General features: G+C 49.4%; 1 protein-coding gene across 6 annotated transcripts in view; it reads left to right on the plus strand.

The window, feature by feature from the left end:
* FLI1 (Fli-1 proto-oncogene, ETS transcription factor) overlaps positions 1 to 21,785 on the plus strand; it is a 122,259-nt gene that overhangs the window by 52,165 nt on the left and 48,309 nt on the right. For all 6 annotated transcript variants that reach the window (XM_026505414.4, XM_057316587.1, XM_026505415.4 and 3 more), the window contains one exon: positions 18,083 to 18,294. In XM_026505414.4, the coding sequence (XP_026361199.1) occupies positions 18,083 to 18,294 (212 nt within the window). The remainder of the gene's footprint in view (positions 1 to 18,082; positions 18,295 to 21,785) is intronic.

The following is a 21,785-nucleotide window of genomic DNA, read 5'->3' on the forward strand; positions in this document are numbered from 1 at the left end:
ACTCTGGAGTCCCCTGTATTATAGTATCTACGTTGAGCTTTCCAGTGTGTAGTCGAAACAAAACAAAACAAAAAAGAAGAAGAAAAGGTAGCAGCAAATACTGCTTGGTTTTGCATTTTCCCTTCTGTTTTCTGATTAGAGTCTCTATGGCCTGTGAGCACAGAGAGAACCTCAAAAGATTGTGTTCGCTGCAGATAAGCGCCAAACTTGATGTTTATCAGCACTTATCTCCTGCACACTCACTCTCTGGAGGCTTCAAAGACCAGGGAGATCTCTCAGCCTTGTTCTGAGGAGAGGCGAGCTCCTGCAGGGCTCAGCAGCAGGTGTGGTCCAAGAGCCCTTGCTCCATCCCTAGGAACATGGTTCTCTTGTTCCTCCCCATGCAAAAGAAGGAAGCAGAAGGTTTACCCAATGCCTGGGGATGGGTAGTGGGGTAAAGGGAGCAGCAGAAGAAAAGGAGTGTTTTGAAACCAACCCAGAAAGGCTGAGAAAGGAGGTAAAGTGGGGGAGGGGAAGGCAGGCTACCTACCTACCTCCCCAGTCCCACCCCACCCCCACCCATCCCGTCCCCGCCAAACAAACCCATCCCACCTTCAAAAGGTGTTTGAATTCCCTTCATGTTCCCAGCTCACTTTCCCCTACCATCTTTGGGTGCGCCCACTAGTCTGTGTTCTGAGCGATTGTTGGCAGAGAGTCGGACAGTGGGAGGGGGAGGTGGTGGTGGGGGGAGTGGGGGAGCCAGCATTTTATTAGGCTGTTGAATTTGATTTATTAGGGGGGAAAAATCCTTCGCTTGCTTGCCACACAGGTTATTCTCAAAGTGAAAACTCTATTTTACTTTGAAAAAAAAAACTGGTGCAAGTGCCTACAGTTATGAATGGAGCTCTTTGTTACCTTCCAGATCGACAAGACAGACTGTTTGGTTCATGTCTGTGCACTAGCAAAGGAGTGTGGGGGCCTGGGAGACAGATGTGGCCTTAATTGCATGGAAATATTAGAAGATCGTTAAGCCATTTTGACAGGATTTTCCTCTTGCTGCAGGAGCAAAGGGCCACGTCTGAGCTGCATTGGGTCTGGCCAGACCCTCCAGCTGGGCCTCTTGTCCCCGCGTGTGAGGGACACGTGGGCCCTGATTCACTGGCCCCGATATTAGAAGGAAGTGGATGCCTCCTTGCTATCAATGTCTAGGCGTGTCTGCGCTCCATGATTGCAGAGAGTAATCTCCCAAGAAACCCTCGGACCCAAGGGGGGCTTGGAAGAGAAGCTGTAAATTGAAATAAGTATTTGGGAATGGGTATGGACATGCACACAAAGGGAGAGTGGTCAGACTCTCTAAAACCAAGGGTGCTCTCCATAAAGCTCTTGAGGGACCCATATAGTGTCTGAACGATTTACTGGAAGAGTAAATCTGTTATCACAACCAACTGTGGTATTTAAAGACAACAGTTTCCTATCTATTCCCTTTTCCTTTTAGAGCTTACCTTTGGCGCTTGTAGAAGTAGTGGCCCATTGGGAGTGCTGCACTCAGGTCAGAGCAATCTTAGAACAACGTTGGGTTGCCAAAGACCAAGATCTGGTAAACATGGTGTCCATCTGGTCTCTCCTCGCCTGGCCTGACATGGCCCCGCTGCACTTTGACCCCCTCCTCCTCCCCTACTTGCCCCAGTTAATTTTCTGTGTGCATAAGGATTGCAATTTTTTTTTCACATAAGCCTGTATTAAAATAATTAGGAGGTTTGATCTCTTGGGAGGGAATGGGAAACCTCTCTCAAACTACAGTGTGGTGATCCCTTTGGGTTAGAAGAGTGAATGTTCTAGAGCAAGTCTTTCTCAATTAGACCAGACCATTGAATGTTGCCAGTTGGGACCTGGAGGGAATTAATATTCTACAGTCCTCCCTTCAGACGGGTGAGGTCAGGTGAAGCATCCTAACGGTCAGGTGAGGCCCCCTCTTGGAGTTGGGGTGGTGGGTCCTTGCTTAGATGATGTCTGGACCAAGGCCTGGGAGGGATGGCGATAGGATGACCAGAAAGGAAGGGAGGTGGAGAGGAGGGAGAGAATGTGCAGCCGCAAAGATCCTCTTTTTATGCAAATGTTGTTGTTAACCTGGGGGGGGGGGGGAGGGAAGGGCTACTGGGCAGCAGTGTTGGCACGCCAGAGCCCCCAGGCTCTGCTAGTCAGCTAGTCAACCCCTGCTCTCCTAAGGGCTGAAGGTCTGAGAAGCACCAGGGCTGTGTTAACAAGGCCGGGAGCCACAGTCTGCAAGCCCTGGTTGGATATACAATCAATGGCCCTTCCACTCCAACTTGGGCTCTGGGGGCCAATGAAGCGGACTTTGCCCTCCAGCCAATCAGGATGCGGGGACACCTTCCTGCAAGATCCGAACGCTGCTCTTCCAGATCACTGGACACCTATGGACTGTTTTAGGACCCTGCAGGGAGAGCCACAGCATTTTATCAATGGAGGGCAGCGCCCTTCCGAGTCTCTTGGGAAAAGCCTTTGAAGGTGGTGGCTGGGCATCTAGGCGCCTTCTCCCTGCTGTATGCTCTTTGCAGGATGCAACGAAATGTTTACCTGAGGTCCTAGCTGGCTATTTATGACCAGGAAAGTCCCTGCAGTACATTTGTTGATCATCAATGAAGTGTTAACGCCCTGCCCCTCGGCCACATTCCTGCTCAGTTCACTGCTCTCCTCTCCTCTGAAATCCCCCTACCTTGACAGTTGGTTGTGCCATCTTTCTGCGCTTCACGTCCTGCCACCTTCTTAGGCAGCCATGGCTCAGCTGCTTTCTTGCTCTCTGACATGCTGCCCGGGCTGGTTGCGGAAGCCATTGGCCCACACTGTTTTATGAGCTAAGACAAATCGACAACGCACGTACCTTACACTTCCCAGAGGTCTTTGGTGAGCCTTGTTCTTACTTAATGTAATCCTCACAACAGTCGGTAATTCCTGCCATCATGAATTTAGGATCTCCCCCCCTTCCCCCTCTCTTACCGCACCTTCTGCCCCGAGACCACAGGCTGTGATTACAGAGTGGATTGGGAGCTGCTCCTTACCTGCCCAGGGTGACCCTCTTATTCACAAAGTCATTTGCATACTTGTTAAATCTTTAGTTCACTGCAGAGATAGTCAAAGGGGGGGGGGAGGTTTCTACGAATCTCCCAATTCTACAATAACAATAATGCTATTAACACTGCGATGCCATTTTTCCATTGACATATTCCTGAGTTTTATTACAGTGCCTGGTACCTAGCACATGACCCGTAAATACTGGTTAAATGAATGAATGCATCAAGGAATGAATGCATGCCTTTTTGGTGGCAAATACGTTCATGATCCCATAATGAGACAGGACGTGTTAAAGAAAGAGCCAAAGTGACTTTTGCTGTTTTGTTCTGCCAAAGTGATGTTTTGAGCAGCACATAGTCTGACCACCAAGCATAAGTGTCCAGAGCCTATGCTGGTCACTGTGGTCACCACTAGGAACACGTGGCTATTTAAATTGAAATTAACTACAATTCAGTAAAATTTTAAAATTTAGTTCCTCAGTCACACTAGCCACATTTCGAATGCTGAGTAGCCACACATGGCTCGTGGCTTCTCTACTGTAGAGGGCAGGTTTTAGAATATTCCCTATCACAGAAATTTCTATTGGACAGCGCTGGTCTAGAAGACCAGTTAACAAGTTCAATTTCTTTCTATGTAAAAGAATATCATGTCTAGAGTAACGTTTCATTTCTTCATTCTGATTTTGTGGTAATACTGAGGCTAAGGAGCCTGTTCTTATTCTTTTCCAGAATTCCTTAATGCTTTCGAAAAGTCACTCAGGCTGTTAGGCCTGAAACACCTTCCTTGGGCCGGGATTAGAAGGAGCAAGGTGACCACAGCGTTCCCCCAGGGTCATTTGGCTTCCACAGCTTCCCAAGAAGTGCAGGGTTGGGAAGGTTGACATCACTGATGTTGGTCTTCTCGTGGAAACGTCAAGGCCATAATGAACATGGGAGATCTCAACCACCCAGAAAACTAAGCGGAAGTAGCAGTGTAAGAACTTGACAGCCTGTAACAATGGAGCCCGGAGTAAAGGAAACGAGAAGGAAAAAGTTGCTGATGATATTGTTAGACATCTCTTCAGGGCATCCCCACCTGGTGGGCTAGTTTCCCATTTCCCCTCAGTTTTGGCGCCATCAAGGATTAAGCCATACTGCCACCATGACACATGTCCCTGAGAGAGACAGACGAGCTCCTACTGATCAAGGCCAATACCTTCAGAAGCTTCCAAGCACAGAACACTAAGTGCCCTTTATAGAGTAACTAAATCAGCCCCAAGTCCCCAGGAACTGTCAGTGGGCTTCAGCTGGGTTTTCTGTTCTAATAGCTTTACCGAGATTGACAAAGAAAATATCTCCATGTAATCCCACTGAGATGTTTTCATTGGAAGGCCATGGCAGGACTTGTTCACAAAATATCTGCTTTTCCTATAGATGGATGCCGAGAGACAGGAGGCCCAGTGCCAGACAGCCTAGGTTTGGCACTCAAGTCAAACAAGGATGAAGGCCAACCCAGTGGGCGACCGCTTTGAGGGTAGCTGCCAACCGAAAGACCAGCTGTGTACCGGAGATTGAGCTCCAAGAGGAGCGGATGCTTGGCTTTTTGTATAGACCAGGCTGTCCTTGGTTCCCCTTACCTCCTCCCTGGAAGGGAGAGCAAGGATGACAACCCGTGGTCCCATGAAGCTAGGATACGCTGAGATAGCCGAGCTCGCTCATACGCATATTGTGTCATTCAAACGGGAATAATTCTGAGAGTGAAGGGAGGTATTATTTAGCATTTTCTGGAACAATAGGCCTAAACTGGGACTGTCGCAGGCAAATGGGGCTGTAGGATCGATCCACGAATAGATTTTAGGGTTAAAACCCTGGAGAGGACCTGGCAGATTGTCTAGTTCGGTCCTTTGTTGGTGCAAGGAAAGAACCAGGCCCAGAGAAATGAAGTGCTTTTCTTATGTTAGAATCTGTGAATCCTAGGAAGAAGATTAAGTTCAGAGAGTGCTTACTCTGTGACAGGCATGAGTTAGAATACAATTATTATCGTTGCTATTTTACTGAAAAGGAAACTATGGCACAGAGAGATTAAAGAACTTGCCTAAGGTCACAGAACTTACAAGCGGTAGATGTGGAATTCAGATCCTGTCAGTCTGGCTCCGAAGGCAACATCTCCGAGAAGCCAGCGGGGGCACAGTGGAGAGCCCTTACCTATGTGAACTCACTCACTCTCAAGTGGGCTCTGTCACTGTGCCTGTTTTCAGGATGAGGAAATCAAGGCACTCGGTCCATGCTAATGATGTCTATGGAAAATGGCAAAGAAAATCCATCCTTGAGGGATTTGCAGTCTGGTTGGAGAGACAGAAGGTGAACCTACGAAAACCTACCATATATGGCAGGAGTGAAAGAAAAAGAAAAGCAGTGTGACAAAGCAGTCTAGAATAAAATGCTGACTGAGTGGTAGAGATAGAAAGTACTACCGATTTCAGCAGTGGAAGAGGTGACTGTGGTGGGCTGGAGGGGGCAGGGAAACTTCCTGGCTTCCTGAAGGTGGTGGCACTTGAGGTGTTTTGGGAGGTCCCCTTCACCCTTCTTGGGCTCCACCTCCTCCAGGAGGCCTCCCCTGAGCCCCTCAGTCACTGCCGTGTCTTCCACCCCCACCTGACTATTGATGTTTGCATCCGTCTTCTGCCCAGACTTGAACTCCTAAAGGGCAAATGTGTGATTTTAGAATCTCGTTTATCTTTGCATCCCCTGTGCCTAGTCGAATGCCCAACCCCTAGTAGGTCCTCCATAAAAGTTCGGTGAGTAAATGAGATCTGATGAGGCAGAGAAATGTGGAAGGCAGGGCTCTGTAGGGACAGCTGGTTTGAGCAAAGGGAAGAGGAGGCTGGTTTTCACATAGGTCTTTGCAGACACCCAGAGAGCAGTCAAGGAATGTATACCCAGTAGGAATCTAAAGGTTTGGAGTGCTGGGTCTTATATAACAAGAGGAGAATCTATTTAAGACAGAATATTAAAATGTAAGAGAAGGAGCAAGAGAAAGAGAAGGAATGGGAGCAGGTCGCAGGAAGGGGGAAGAAGACAGAAGGGAAACGTGAGCAGAGGGTGCCAGAGGAATGGGACCAGTAGGATAACATGAAGCAGAGAAGCTGGGCAGAGACGGGGTCAAGGCTGCTGAGCCGGCCCAGAGAAGGACCTCCTTCCATGACCTCCATGCTCAGGGACTTGGCCGCACATCACTGCAACAATATGGTAACCAGATGCCGTGGGGCCACCACACAACGGAGCACCTTGGCTAGGATGGTTCGTCCAGATGTGGAAATTGGAAATACTGCTCACTCAGCACTAGATGGGCATGACGTCACCGAGCGTGGCTCCTCGGGCATGAATCATGGAAAGGAGACAGCCACTAAGAACTGTGAAATGGATTCAGGGGCGCCTCTTTTCCCAGGACCCTGTGAGGAAATGAGAGAAAATGGAGTCTCTCATGCTATGCCTTGCTCCCCATCACGGTGAAGTGGCCTTGTCCCTGGCCGGTGCCAGCTGTGGCTTGCAGACATTTCCCAACTTGGGCATGTGAGACCGGACACCCTGCCTCTTGAGGCTGGTTTTGCTTTCATCCCCCTGCCAGGGTGCTCCTGGGGTACAGCTGGAGGGAATAGAGCAAAGGGCCCCCCACCGTGCGCGTGTTTCCTCATGGGCTTCCTGTGATTATGAGGGCCCAGTTGCCACGGAAACTGTCACACGAGGAAATTGTCAGATAAGATCACAGCTTCTAGGAATAGGACCTCAAGTGGCTGTTGAGAAGGAGCAGTCAGTGGCTTTGTGTTTAAACTGGACACGGGGTGTGGCTGTTTAAAAAGAAAGTGGACAAGCCTGGGGTGTAAGGCTTAATCGAAATCGCCCACAGCCAGGAGACAGAAGGGGAAATCGAACTGGTGGTAAAAGGTGCTGGCAGGGGAGGTGGGGTCTCTGTGTTTCTTATCAGCTCTGGGGCTTTTATCCATGAGAAAAGGTCACTGCGCACCTAGTGGGTGTCAGGATCTGAGCAAGCAACTGAGAATGAAAAGAAAGAATTAGGTGGATGGGGTGTCGCCAGCAGCAGGACTGGTTTTTGAGAAAAAGGATGGGAAAGTTCCCATGACCCCGGGAGTCAGAGAAGCACCCGAGGGCACCTGCCACCCATACTTCCTCCTCTCCCCGGCGCTGACCAACCTTGCAGAAAGTGCCATTTCCACCCCTGCTGGACAACTGTCTGCCCCTTAGGGGAGCCCATCCTTTCAGGGCTGAACTGCCTCACTGCCCACTTCCCTTTGTCATTCAGAGTCCCCTCTCATCACCGCAGACCAGATTGAGATCTTCCTGGTCCAGCTACCCAGCTTCCAGGCTATTCCCTCAATCCCGCGTGCCAGGTGACATTCAGACGCTGTGGGGAAACACTGCAGCCACTCTCCTCAGAGGACACATCTTCCAGGCTTTCAGCTCTCTGTGGTTATGGCAGTGTGGCCATTCATCATTGTCAGAGAGCATTAAATATTTGGTGGAAGACGCTTAAAATTTTCCAGGAACCAAGAACTTAGGTGTTCGCCCGAATCCACACAGCCAGTAAAGCGCTGCGTTGACTCAGCAGGTAACCAATGCCTTTTGTGGGAACACATATCTACAACAGCACCCTATGGAGTGAGGAGAGAGACGGAGGGGTTTGTCTGCTCTGCCCTTCGCCTTTTGACCCCTTCTGAGGCAAACACGCTCAAGGGGCCTCTTGGGGGAGAGAGACTGCTCCCAGCCCATGCTGGAGCTTCGCTGGTCCTCACTCACCACCACTTCTGTCATCAGAAAACCCCCCTCCAGGTCTGGGAAAACATTCAGATATATAACCATCCCTATGCCACGGGCACCAGGGCGCCAACCCCTTGTTTTCGAGCGGGGTCCAGGAGGACCTGCTGTGCCAATCGTTGACCTGTTAGTTGTCCCCGGGCAGAGAAGGGAAAGGAGCCACTGGTATGGAAGGATTCCAGTATTTTGGATCCCTGGAACAGCCACAGCTGTGAAGTCAGGCAGAACACAGTCCCGATACAAGTGACGAGCAGTGAAATACATAGGGAACACCTTCCAGGACTTCGTCTTCCCTGCCTGCTTCTCCCCATGGCATCTGGGGTTCTGTTCTATTGGTTGACAGCTCTTTCCGTCATCACCCTATTGCACCAGCGAGGGCTTAATTTCCCCCTTTTGGCCCATCTGAACTGGCAGGAGAACATGGGCTCCGTTTCACAGAGGAGAACATCGAAGCTTCCAAACCTTAGTGAACCTCAGCTTCCCGTCCCCACTCGGTCCTATTCCTCCAACACCCTGGGGTCCACCTCAGGGGCCAGGTCACCCCCTGTTCAACCCCCTGGATGGTCCAAGGTAACAAACTCTACACAAGAGATCTTTGCTGACCCTTTTGCTACCCCCACCGTCATCGAGAAAAAGCGGGTTGAGGAGCGGCCAGACCCATTGTAAAGAAACAGAAAGTAAGCATACTATGAAATGTTCCCATCTTGGGGTTCAGACTAACCTTCTCCTTCCTGTTAGTTTCCATATTCAGCACTTCTTTTCTTTTCAGCAGTAAAATCATTCTCTGTGGGAGGAGAATTTAACTTTGATGTTTAGAGATGCCCTTTAAATGTGGTTATGGTCAAAACAGTGACTGTGAAAACTCAAAGTCAACAGGCAAAGGTAGATACCACGGGAGAGCTGGAGAAGTATCTAATGGGGACCGTGATTAGCACAAGGCCACAGCTCTGGATTCTGTTACGTGGCATGTCTTTATAGAACACAGAGACCCTCTTCTCTGAACTCATTTAGGCTCATTCCCTTAATTTATTAAACTCCATTAAATAAAGTACTTTCATCTGCAAAGGATTCTAATTCCATTTTCTAGGAACTTGGCTGCCTGCCTTTCCCTGGGTCGCCCGCTGCAGAAGCCCCCTTCCCAGTAAGTGAAGATTTAAGTGGGGGTGGGGAGGAAGGGACAGAGTTCAATAAAATACCTTAGAAATCAGCGAAGCACTTCGAGTTTCCATGGCAGGTCTGGCTCTGTGGCACAGCCTAGGATTATAGTCAGCGGACTGGAAGGAGTTTGGGGGAAGAGTGTAAGTTCTGCAGTCAGGCTACCAGCTGGGTGATGTGCAAGTTGAGGGACTTCAGGCAACTCTGAACCTCTTTATTTTTTTTTTTTAAGATTTTATTTATTTATTTGACAGAGATAGAGACAGCCAGCAAGAGAGGGAACACAAGCAGGGGGAGTGGGAGAGGAAGAAGCAGGCTCCAGCGAGGAGCCTGATGCGGGGCTCGATCCCAGAACGCCAGGATCACGCCCTGAGCCAAAGGCAGACGCTTAAGGACTGAGCCACCCAGGCGCCCCTCTGAACCTCTTTAAGCCTCAGTTTCCTCTTTAATAGTATGAGGATCCTAACAAAGCTCTTAAAAGGCCAAATGAGGTAACGATTATAAGAGTTCCTCGTGCGCTTCAGAGTATCAAATAGTATGTGTTCTGTTTATTCGTTCTAATTTTTAAAAAAGTGTCCTTTTTTCATTTTTCACATGTGTTTTCTCGTTGTTGTGTAGGGGTACTTCCACTAGGTGGTTGTCAGAAGAGTTAGGCCTGAAGGCTGAGACTGACTTTCCCTCACTATGTGAACCCAGGGAGGTTGGGCTTTGTGCCTCGGTTTCCCCATCCAGTGAGTCCTGGCCCTGATTCCTGCAGCCAGTGTCAGTAACCATAGTTTACTGTAAAGGATACGCAGACAGTCATGTTCTGAATCCTCTGAGTCTGGGTTCTCTTGTTGCTGATTATAGTGATAGGAAATGTTCCAGTTACTATGGCTACATAAGAAATTATACCAAAACTTAGCGGCGTACAACTATGATGGTCGTGGGCATAACCTTCATCTGCAGGCTCATCACCTCCAAGTCTGGAGGTCGACGTTGGTGGGGGCTGGTGGCCTCAGGTCCCTCTCCACGTGGGCCTCTCCATGCATGTAGTTTCTCTGCTTGGGCTGGTTTGGGCTTCCTCGCGGCCTGGTGGCTGGTTTCCAAGGACTGGAGCCCCAAGAGAGACCATGAATAATGCCCTTTATCACCTAGGCTTGGAAGTCCTGCAAGGTCACTTCTGCCACCTTCCGTTCATTGAGGCAGTCATAAAGTCCCATCTGGGTTCAAGGGGAAGGGAAGAGAGCTTGTATGCTGATGGGGAGTGGTAAGGATTGGAAATATCATCATGGCCTTTAGGGAAAAGATGACTGGGCAGATATGAGCCCAGGCAGCTCTGGGACTGCGCCGTGGGCCGAGGGGCTGCTGCTTAATATTTGGTGACTGATGTTTTCCATATTCTTCCTTATCCAACTTGTCATCAAGTTTGCCTTCTTTTCTCTTTGTCCACCTGCCCTCTGTGAGACAGAAATAAGGAAGAAGTGGGTACATGGCCGGCAATTAGAGAAGAGAGAGAAGCAAAAGGCTTGAACTAACTAACAGCTTTAGATGTGACTAGGATACTTTAGATGTGACTATGAGCAGACCCCACCCCCCGCCCCAGGCTGGACACCCCCCTTCCCCGCCCCGGCTGCAGAGCTTGCTGATTTCCGAAAACAGAGAAGACAGAGCAGTTTGCTTCCTAGAATCTTGTCTGAATTTTGTATGCTCTCTGGTTGGCAAGAAAAGGGACTTCATGCCATCATGCAAAGAATGTAATAAAAAGCCAAAGCTGGTGTGCTCCCTGCGGTGACCCCGAGATGAGCTTTCCAGAGGACTGGTCCTGGGAGTCAAGTGGCCCCCTGAGCAGGGCAGCAAGCAGCAGGGAACTTGGTGGGGTTGCTTTTGACAGCCCTTTCACACACCTCCAGCAAATCTCATGGGACACAGAGACCTGTGCTTGAAGGTCCAGGGCAGGAGAGAGGAAAAGGAAGGGGGAGGAAACAACGTAGAATTCATGCTTCTTGGGGCCCCATGTCTTGGGTCATTCCCTGGGTGAGCGTAAAAATTCAACCTAACTGGAAGGATGAGCAAAGGAAAGGGTGTCCCCTCCATGGTGGCCTCCAGGACTTTGCCTCCCCTGATTCCGTTTGGTTCATAAGTGTGGATTATATGTGTATTCTTCTGTGGAGAGGACCATGGCAGAAATTTCTTTCGTGTGTTCCTGAATAGAATGGGGAGATGGGGGTGCCTGGGTAGCGCAGTCGTTAAGCGTCTGCCTTCGGCTCAGGGCGTGATCCTGGCGTTCCGGGATCGAGTCCCACATCGGGCTCCTTTGCTGGGAGCCTGCTTCTTCCTCTCCCTCTCCCCTGCTGTGTTCCCTCTCTCGCTGGCTGTCTCTCTGTCACAAAAATAAATAAAATCTTAAAAAAAAAAAAAAAAGAAAGAATGGGGAGATGGTCCAGACACCGTCTTAAACTTTTTTTTTTTTCCTACTCTGGGGGTTTTTCCATCTCTGTTTCAGCAAAGCTTTTTCAGAGATGCAATTGTTTGCTCATCATTAATATCAGCCAGGCCGTCATGCGGCAGTGCTCTGACCACATTCCCCTATCACTCAACTGACATGCACACTGAGAACATTTGCCTTAATCTAAGGAAAACAAATTTGGGGAGATACATCTGCTAGCATTTTTTAAAAAAAGAAGAAAAAAAGGAAAAAAAAGATATATATGACAAATTCCAAAATGAGGAAAGTTTTTTTTATTAGTGAATTCACAGACATACACATGGCATTTTTCTGATGTTTATTGCACGTACGATGAATGGCCATATGAGTGGGTACTGGCCACCGTTATTCGAGTAGTTCAGCAATAAATGGCTCTTCCTCTCCCTTGCATGGCTATTTAACATAATGTTATCTGTGCCATCTAGAACCCTCCATTCAGAAGCCAGAAAGAGAGGTCTCAGGCTACAATGGAACAACATCCATGGTTCGAAAAAGAAGAGTGGAAACATTAGAGAAGCAGACTCTGTTCTCAGAAACCCATGGAATTTGCATTTCAAAATCGAACTAGTGTCTCCAAACTTGCTAATTTTGAACCTTAAGCAACTTCCGTTGAAGTAACCCACACAGGGGAGAAGGAGGTCTATCTCTGGCTCTATCTGCCCTCTCCCTTCCCCCGCTTCATCTCACAACTCCAATACAAAGGTCCCAATGCCATCTCAGCATTGGGCTTCTTTTAAACTTGAGTATTTACTATATTCGAAGAACTTTAGACACTTGATTCAGGAAATTCACTTCTATTATCTCATTTTACCTTTATTCAAAATCTACCAGGTGAGATACTGCTATTATCCACATTCTATGGATAAGGAAATGAAGTTCGGAGAGTATACATAAATCACTGATGTGCTAATGTGCAATCGATGGAGCTCAGATTGGAATTCATATCTCTCCAACTCCAAAGATTGGGCTCTAAATTACAATGAACTCAAGAGCTATCCTCAAAGCGCTCACAGTCTCCCTGGGAGGTGACCAGTCAGCAGACCTGAATTTGAATCTCAGGTCACACTCACTTGCTATGTGACCTGAGTGAGTTCTTTCACTTCTCTGAATAGCCATTTTCCCATCTGAAAAAAAAATGGAGGTAATAATAGTGCATCCCATAGAATTGCTAAAAGAATTAAATTGGATTACTTATATAAACAGCGTCTCACACTTACTAAATGCTATGAAAATTATCTGCTATGACCTCTTTTCAATAATGAGACCACAGGATATATTAAAAGTCATGTCCTAAAGGCATCTCACCCAAATTGGGTAAGGAGCATCCCATACCAAGACAAGTGCCCCATTGGCCATATACCTCTCCTGGCTGCCTGGACCTGCAGGGGATCGTGGGAAGGAAGGTTGACACAGTTTGGTCAGCATATCTATGGGCAAATAGGGCCAACCATTTAGCTCAGAACTCCAGCTGCTAAGCTAGCTGACCTTTCTGAGCTTTCTGGCAAATAGGTCAAGTGGGGTACTGATGTGCTTGGAGTCAAGGGACCATGTGCCTCCCTCTGGGTCTAGGACTCAGTGGCTGAGGGACCAGAGCATCCTGAATTACAGGCCTTGCCTTCCCAGAAATCAGCAGAGCAAAGGAAAGATGCTTCTTAGAACCCAATTACTAAGCCAATCTTCCCAGTCACGACTATGATGGCAAAGGATTAACCTTAGAACTGGGGGCCACACGGGGCTAGAGAGCCCATACCTTCAGTCTTTTTCACTTTGAAGTCAATTTTTATGTAGCTCTAAAGCAACCTGGATTTTAACAGCCTTTAAAAGAATAACTTGTCTTCTGTGTCATGTCCAAAGTCAATAGAAAAAGTGAAATCGTTACCAGCTGAAGGAACTTAGTCACTCTGAGAACGGTTTGTGAATTTCATGCTGAAGGTCTTTCTAAATTCAGTCTCTCATCCCAGAATTAAATTCTTATCAACAAGCCATCAGCGAAAAGTTCTTGAAAACCAACAAGTCCTTCCTGTAAAGAGTTTTCAGTACAAGTAAGAGTTTCGTGTTTAAACTTTTAGAAGTTTGAAGAGTTTAAGTAAGAGCAAACAGCTTTATAAGACATAAAATAGTAAGAGCTGTGCACGTGTAAAAGCTTCAAGTATGGGATCGAAACGTCTACAGCTCAATAGCTTCTCACATGATAAAAGCAGCGCCTTGGTGCCTACACCCATATCCGTTAACCCGCCCCCCCCCAGTGGCCCCATGAGTCCCCATCGGTGACATGATGCTTCACACAAGTCTGTCAGCCAGAGACACCCAGTGCCATGTTCCCCGTTTGCCTTTTCCTCTAGGCCTGTCCCCCCTCACCACACCCACTGCCACCAAAGCTGTTCAGAGAAGGCTCCCCATCTTCAAGACAGAAGGGTACCTGCCAGGGGTGTGGTCTTGGGATGCTCTCAGCCTTGAATGGCAAAAAGGGGTGCTATTTCCTTTCAGAGACAGTGAGAATGTTCTCCTCTCCAACTTTAAGTTTTCACCAGGGTCTTCGACCAGCTTGTTTGGCTGCCCAAATCTATTATCCCACCCAGCGGCTCTCATCTCTAACCTCCTGCTCTTATTCGGTTTCTTAATTCAGTCCAGCAGGCCAGACAAGGAGTCGCTCTCCTTCATCTTCTCTCTCTTCCCAGCCTCCCCCAGTCACAAATTCTTTTCTCCATACCATTATAAGAAGAAGAAAAAAAGCCCTTTGCTTATCAATGACTGGAATTAGAAAAGAGAGAGAGAGAGTGTGTGTGTGTGCTCGCGCGTACACACTCACCTACCCAAGCAGTATTCTCACTGGGTTTTTGGTTTTGTTTTGTTTTGTTTTTTAAAGATTTTATCTATTTATTTAAGAGAGAGTGAGCATGAGTGGTGGGGCGGAGAGCAGAGGGAGGCAGAGAAGCAGGGTCTCTGCTGAGCAGGGAGTCTGATGCGGGACTTGATCCCAGGACCCCAGGATCACGACCTGAGCCAAAGGCAGACACTTAAGACTGAGCCACCCAGGGGCGCCTGGGTGGCACAGCGGTTAAGCGTCTGCCTTCAGCTCAGGGCGTGATCCCGGCATTATGGGATCGAGCCCCACATCAGGCTCCTCCGCTATGAGCCTGCTTCTTCCTCTCCCACTCCCCCTGCTTGTGTTCCCTCTCTCGCTGGCTGTCTCTATCTCTGTCAAATAAATAAATAAAATCTTAAAAAAAAAAAAAAAAAGACTGAGCCACCCAGGTGCCCCCTTCTCACCTGGCTTTTAAAAGCTCAAATGAGTCACAGGGAATTATCAGGTAAGGTTCCATAGGGTGACGAAGATCTCATTTACCTTAGAAAATGGGAAGCATCGGACATGCACGCAGGTGCAAAGGAAAAAGAAAGGGTGCCCACAGCACAAGGACTGACAAAGTGTACGGGAGCAGGGTCCGCTGAGTGGGACAGCGGGAACAGTTAGCGTTGGGCAGGAGCTGCAGGGGGAGGGAGTCATGAAACGTAAGGGTGAGCAGCTGGGGCAAAGCTGAGTTGTGGGAACACATGCCGATGACAGTTGCTGTGGTCAGCATCGAGTGAGCTCTGGGAGGCATTTGAGCCGGGACCGTGGCAGGATCCATTTACGACTTTCGAGGGAGCCACCTGACCGGGGGACATGCACGGTGGGCTGAATGAGGGCAGAGTGTGCAAGTGTGTTGTCAGAGAGGAAAGAGTCTGAAAGAGAAAGGCAATGGGAAGCCCACGTGCCTGACCCGCTAGACGACGACTCGTCAGGCAGGAGGGGCCCGCAACATTCTAGGGGAAATCAGGGATCTCTCCTCCTGTGATGTTGCCACTTGACTGAAGTATCCTTTGTGAACTACATTCCAAAATGAGTTCAAACCGGTTTAGTGCCCTTTACGACACCTACCCTTTGTCCTGGAAGCTATTCATTCTCATTTCCTTAAGAAGTCTCTCCGTGGTTTGCCACCAGCAGCCCCTACTCTGTCTCATCTGTTTTCTGTTGCTGTGAACCCTGGCTTTGCCAGGGTTTGGCCCCCTTGGACTTGAAATCCTGCCTTCTCTTGCTTCCTGGCCCACTCTCTTTGGGGATCCCGATGGAAGCAATCGCTCCTGCTTCCCCAGAGCTTCACTATCTCCAGTCCTGCCTCTTTCCTTCAATTATTCCACCATCGTTTCCCCTAACCTAGAGGAAGGGAGATAAGAAATTCTTTAATTGGAAACTCCAAGGTTTGTGCATGACTGACCGAGCATAAAGCTACTCTCCATAGTAGAAGACGATTCCTGATTCCTTACACATCGTCTCTTTGTGTAGCCAAACTGGTGAGTGTTCACCTTTCTCCCCAAAAGCACACTTACGGGTCCTAGGTGGTAATGCGTCTCTGCTCCCAGTGTAGAATTTCAGGGACTCAGGCTCAACTCTCTGGACTGATACGATGTCACGCTTTTCAACTTGGAACTGTAACACTGAGGGCCTGGATGGCAACTCAAAACTGGTCTGGGGTACGGAGCCAGGTCTGCTCCCTAACTGACATGGAAAATGGGTCGAATAACCAAAAGACAGAGTGGTTCCAGGAAGCCTAGCTTTCCTCTGAGCATGCACAAGGGCACTAGGTGGAAAATGAAGAAGGATCCCGGCATATCTTAGGTGGGGATCAGGGGACACACACTTGGTGGGGGGATGTGAGCCTTTCAATACGGTGCAGGCAGCTCAGCTTTGAAACGGCCATCACTGGCCCTATCTCTACTATCCAAAGCCTTCTGGTGCAGGAGCAGACTTCCTGGAGTAGGTTCCCGTAATTCTTCCCCGATCCCAGCCGGAAGCAGCCACAGAAGAGCGTTTTTCTTTGAAATCTGGCTGTCCTCCTGCTGGGGTTGCAAATGGCCCTGGGAGAAACAGCAATGGTTAGCTGGTGGAGCTATGTGTAATTTTACAAGTATAGGGAGGGCTTAAGTAAAGGTGGCGTATTCGGGCTGCCATAAGGTGGTGGAAGCAACAGAAATTGATTTTCTCACCTTTCTGGAGTCTGGAAGTCCAAGGTCAGGGCACTGGCGGGCTCTGAGGGCTCTTCTCCTCGGCTGCAGATGGCTTGCCTGCCCCTCTCTGCATGGTGGACTACATGCGTCCAGATACCCTCTTCTTGTAAGGACACCAGTCAGATCAGATCAGAGCCCACCTGAAGAGCCTCATGTCAACTGAATCACCTCTTTAAAGTCCCTTTCTCCAAATACAGTCAGATTTCTGAGGTATTGGAGTTAGGGCTTTAACATGTGAATTTAAGAGAACAATTCACCCCCTAAGAGAACCTGTTCTCGAACACTAGGAATTCTCATAGCTGACATTTATCGGGGGGCACTAGGTGCCAGAGACTGTTCTGAGCATTGCCCGTACGGTGTTCCATCTCATCTTCACAATGAGAGATTGTATAATTATAGATTGCATAGATCATAAATTAATTCTGTGTTATAGGTTGTTCCCTTCTTTTCTGAAAGGCAGACAACTTACTTTGGTGTGATTATGTGATATAGGGCACATCACACCCCAGTCTGTGACCTCAGGGCCTCTGTGATTTGATGGGGGTTGGCATAGTGGAAGCATCTGATTATGGTGCTTTGGTGGGTGGGAGATCTCTGCCAAGGGCAAGGCTTCCTTTCTTCCATCCAGATCTCCATAAGCCAGACTGCGGGATGGGGCAATATGAGTGGGCAGACCGAGGGTCTTACATAGGGACTCCCGCATCCACCGAGCTGACATTCTGCCCTCGTTCCTAGGCAAGCTGAATCATCAGAATTTAGACAGGAAGCTCTCATCTCCAGGAGTCAGGCAAGAGTGCACGACAGAGCACGGTCCCCAGGAAGGAGGCAGGCAGCCTCCCAACTGAGTCACGGCCGTGTAAGACACACGAGCCCATCCTGGAGAACCCCTCTGAAAACTGCGGGGCATTTCTTCAAGCTGAACACCTGTACCAAGATTTTTCTCATTTAACCCACCTAATCAGCTCTGAAAAAGCTATTCTTATTCCTGTTTACAGATAAGGAAACTGAAATTAGAAGCAACCACAGCCCTGGCCCCACCCTTCCCTTGTGTGACCTTGAGCTGGATACTTAACCTCTCTGGGTGGGTCTCACTGGCCTCACCTATAAAATAAATGCTCACTTTCAAATCCCCCTGCAGCCCGACTGCTCCCCACAGCTAGCCAGAGGCGTTTCTGCTGAGGCCTGAAAGAGCCCAGCGCTCAAGCAGCACCAGAACGCTGCACCTGCGCACTGTGTAACCACTCCTCCCGGCCTCCTGCTCCCCACCCTCCTCTTTACAGACCCAACAGGGAACGTGCTCCCACGGCTCCCCCATCCCCACCCCACTGCCCCAGATCCCTCCTCAGGCAGGGTCAAAGAACCCATGGAGTTTGCATAAGGGTAAACTTGCCCCCCAGAGTGTGAGTCAATCAGCAATCCGGACCATCGCCTGGGGTAGCCCTGGGCCACCCTGCCAGCTCAGAAGGAGAGTAGGTGAAGAGTGACGCGGGATGAACTGACACTGGGCTTTCGGTCTCCTTCTCTGACCCTCCAGGAGGCTCTGTCGGTGGTGAGCGACGACCAGTCCCTCTTCGACTCTGCCTACGGAGCGGCGGCCCATCTCCCCAAGGCCGACATGACCGCCTCAGGGAGCCCTGACTATGGCCAGCCCCACAAAATCAACCCCCTCCCACCGCAGCAGGAGTGGATTAATCAGCCGGTGAGGGTCAATGTCAAGCGGGAGTATGACCACATGAATGGATCCAGGTAAGCCTCCGGGGTTAGGCACCGCCCGCTGCCAGGTGCGGGGCTGGTGGAGGCTTGAGGCGCGCTTGCTCCCCAGGTGTCTAAGTCAAGCAGATCTGACCTAAGCGGCTTCTGGCGCTCGGGGTGCCTGCAGCAGGTGGGGCTCTGGTGCAGGGCCAGGGAGCCTGAGTCAGTCCCTAGAGAGCTGAGACAAAAGACGGCTATAAAACAGAGGGCTGGGGGTGGAGCAGGGCCAGGCAGCCCACCTCGCCCTCTGAGCCTTGGTTCTGCTCTCAGAAGGTCGGAGTCAGGCTCATGACCCAAGGCAGACACGTATGGAACGCCAATTTTGTGTCAGGCCCAGGTGGAGTCCCTTTTGGGGATAACTTAGTGATAACATACCGTCCCTTGTCCTGTTGAAGATACTTGCCCTCTCTGGGCAGGTCTCAGAGATGACCAAACCATTCTTGCAGTAAAAGTCCGGATGTGATGGTAAAGGTGAACACATCTATGGACTTAGGTGCCAGGAAGGACACATCACACTTGGAAGGTGTATTAGAACTTGGTGGTGCCCAGGTCAGGAAGACTTTCCTTGTGGAAATGCAGGGAGGAGAGCCCAAGGAGAGAAGATTCACAGGAGCGAGGAAGGGCACGCCTGGGGCATGGGTAGCCCAGGTTTCATGCCCTGCTCTGCCGTTGGACGAGCTCTCTCGCTGTCTGAGCGCCAGCTTCCTCCTTTCGGAACTGGGGCTGTGCCTCCTTTCTGAACCTCCTTTCTGAACCAAGCCTTTCTTCATAAGGCTTGTGTCGATGGTTAACTCTGATGCTGTGGAGGAAGGACCCAGGACAGTGCCTAGGACTCAGAAAGTGCTCGATAGTGTTAGCAATCATCCTGAGCCAAGGTCTAAAAGAGAGAAAACATTGGTCTCATTCATGAACTATCGGGCCAGACAATGGGCCTACAGCATAGGGAGAAAAAAATGAAAATTAAGAGAGGGCCCTGACTAGCACGCTAAGAAAATACAAAATTTATTCCACATGCAGATACTGACTTGACATGTAATATCTTCAGAGCTTGATTTCCAGAGCTGACGACCTTTGTATATAGAGGGTGGGGAAGGAAGGGAGCATCAGAAAGATAAGAAGTTAGTGAAATATCCCGGTAAGAAATTATCAAGTTCTGAATTTGAGTGATGGTAATGATTAGGGAAATCAAAAGGGATAGCTACGGGAAGGACAAGTCAAAGGGATAATTAGCGGGGCTGAGTGGACAAATATAGAAGCCTATTTTGGGGGACGGAGGGTATGAGAGGAAAGAATAAAAAAAAAAGCCTGGAGCATGCATGTTTTTAGCAAGGACGGTGCCGTTAGCCATGGGAGGTAGGAAAGGAAATGCTTTGAGAAGAGATGTCAATGTTCCCTCTGAGATTCCTGTGAGCAATCAGTAGAACATCCAGATAAAAATGTCTGCTAGGCGTTGGAAACTAAAGCTGAGATAATATTTGGGGGCTGGAACATAGGTTTGGGCATCATCTCTAAAGAGTTGTCACTAAGAGTGGATGAGGTCACTAAGGAAACAAGTCTAGAGAAGGAGAGAGAAGGGGGCGAGCGTGCAGCTGGGGAGGAGACCTCCCCCAGACAACCCCCGGCCTCAGACCTGCCTGTGGGAACACCCAGCCCTACCACATTTCAATCCCACTAACCAGAACCAGCCACTGGGATCCCAGCCACGGTCTCAGAGTCTGGCATTTTAGGAAGGTTCAGAGGTTCTAAGCCAGGAGCATCTCTTCACATAGATGATAAGGGTAATGAGTTCCTCACAGTGTAGGGGGGGTATAGTTTGTTAAACACTTTTTCCATATTATCTTATCATTTGCTCCCCACCATGATGCTAGGAGATAAATGTTGCGATTACATTTTGACATTTAAAGGCAGATTGAGCGCTGGGGGCAGGGGGGGTGGTTGATGCCTTGTCCAAGGATTTAGGGGAGACAAAGTTGGCACCAAAGCTGCGCCTTCTGACTCCTGGCCTGTGGGCTGCCTCTCCGCCCCCTCCCTCTCCGCCCATACCTTGTGCTTTGGGGTTCACGGTCCAGTTGTTGACAGCACCCGACCTGGCAGTGCTTCCCAAACTGGCCCAACCACAGGATGGACCTTCCTGATGCTTGTGGGAAATCCAGATTCCACACTTGGAGCGTCTTTGGTCGGTTGTAGCCTCACCCCAACCCAGACCAGCAACACCTGTCCTGCTAGGCCACCCCAGTAGCACCCTGTTCTCCCCACTTCTACTTGCCTCCCTGAAGTCTGTTCTTCCGACAGTGGCTAGAGTCAACCTTCCAGAATATTTAACTCTCTTGTGACAAAATCCACAGTCCTTCACATGCCCCGTCCCCCCATCCCTATGAAACCCTTTTTATCCCTCCTATCTTACTCCTTCCTTCCGTACCAGCCACATAAGACTCTGGACCCCAAGCACACTCCTGCCTCAGAGTCTCATGCCTGTGTTCCTTCTCTCTGGAACATTCCTACTCCATCTAGTCATATGACGCTCTCTCCCAACTTGTTCCGGGTCTCTGCCTGAATGTCACCTACTCAGAGGCCTTCTCTGACCACATGATGATTGAAAACAGCACCCATCCCTCTTTACTTTGCACAGATTCTTCTTAGTTCTTCCTGGCTCTTATCACAGCCCTCACTAAACTGTGGGCAGGGCCTTGTTTTGTCTACTGAGCAGTGCCTGGCCCATGATAGGTGCTCAGTAAATAGTTGAGAAATGAATAAGGGAATGATGCATGGCTAACCAGAGTCAAAGGAGAAGATGCTTATTCAAAGCCATATAGGTCATCGGTGTATAAGTCGGGACAGATACCAAGGTCTGCGGACACTGCCTCAGCTCGAGCCTGCGTTTGTGCTCAGGGGAGGCTGCATTTATGAGCTGACCACTGTCTCCCCTGTAGGGCACTCCAACATACTAATCCTGGGCAAAGAGGGCCCCCAAGGAAATCAGTTTTCAGAACCCACTTGCCAGCCAGCCCTGGCCACTGTCACACCAGAGGCCAGTTGGAGGAGAGCCATGTGCACCCCCCCCCCCCAAAGAGCAGATGTGGTATTTACGTGGCTCTGGTAGCACAGAGCAGCCCCTGTGTTTGATTTGCCTGCCTTGCCCCAGACCATCCGCAGGTGAGAGCCTAGGTGCAGAGGGACGGATGTAGTCTTACCCGCCCTGGGGAAACAAGATCCAGTGGACTCTCAGAGCCATTGGCAGCACCCCATAAATATTCTCCAAGAGCTCACATGTAAGCTGGCCCAGTGGGCAGCAGAGAGCAAGGGTGTTCAGAAAAATGTCTTTGCTGAGGATGGAACAATGTCAGAGTCTATTATTTCATCATGCAAAAAGAAAGGACACGATGAAAAAGACGCCAGGCAATTTAAATCTCTCATCATCGACACTGTTTCCCTGATCCCCTCAGTATTATTGAAATGAATTCCTAACTTCAGATGAGAAAACCAAA

This window comes from Ursus arctos, unplaced genomic scaffold (assembly GCF_023065955.2).
Source record: "Ursus arctos isolate Adak ecotype North America unplaced genomic scaffold, UrsArc2.0 scaffold_22, whole genome shotgun sequence".
NCBI lineage: Eukaryota > Metazoa > Chordata > Mammalia > Carnivora > Ursidae > Ursus > Ursus arctos.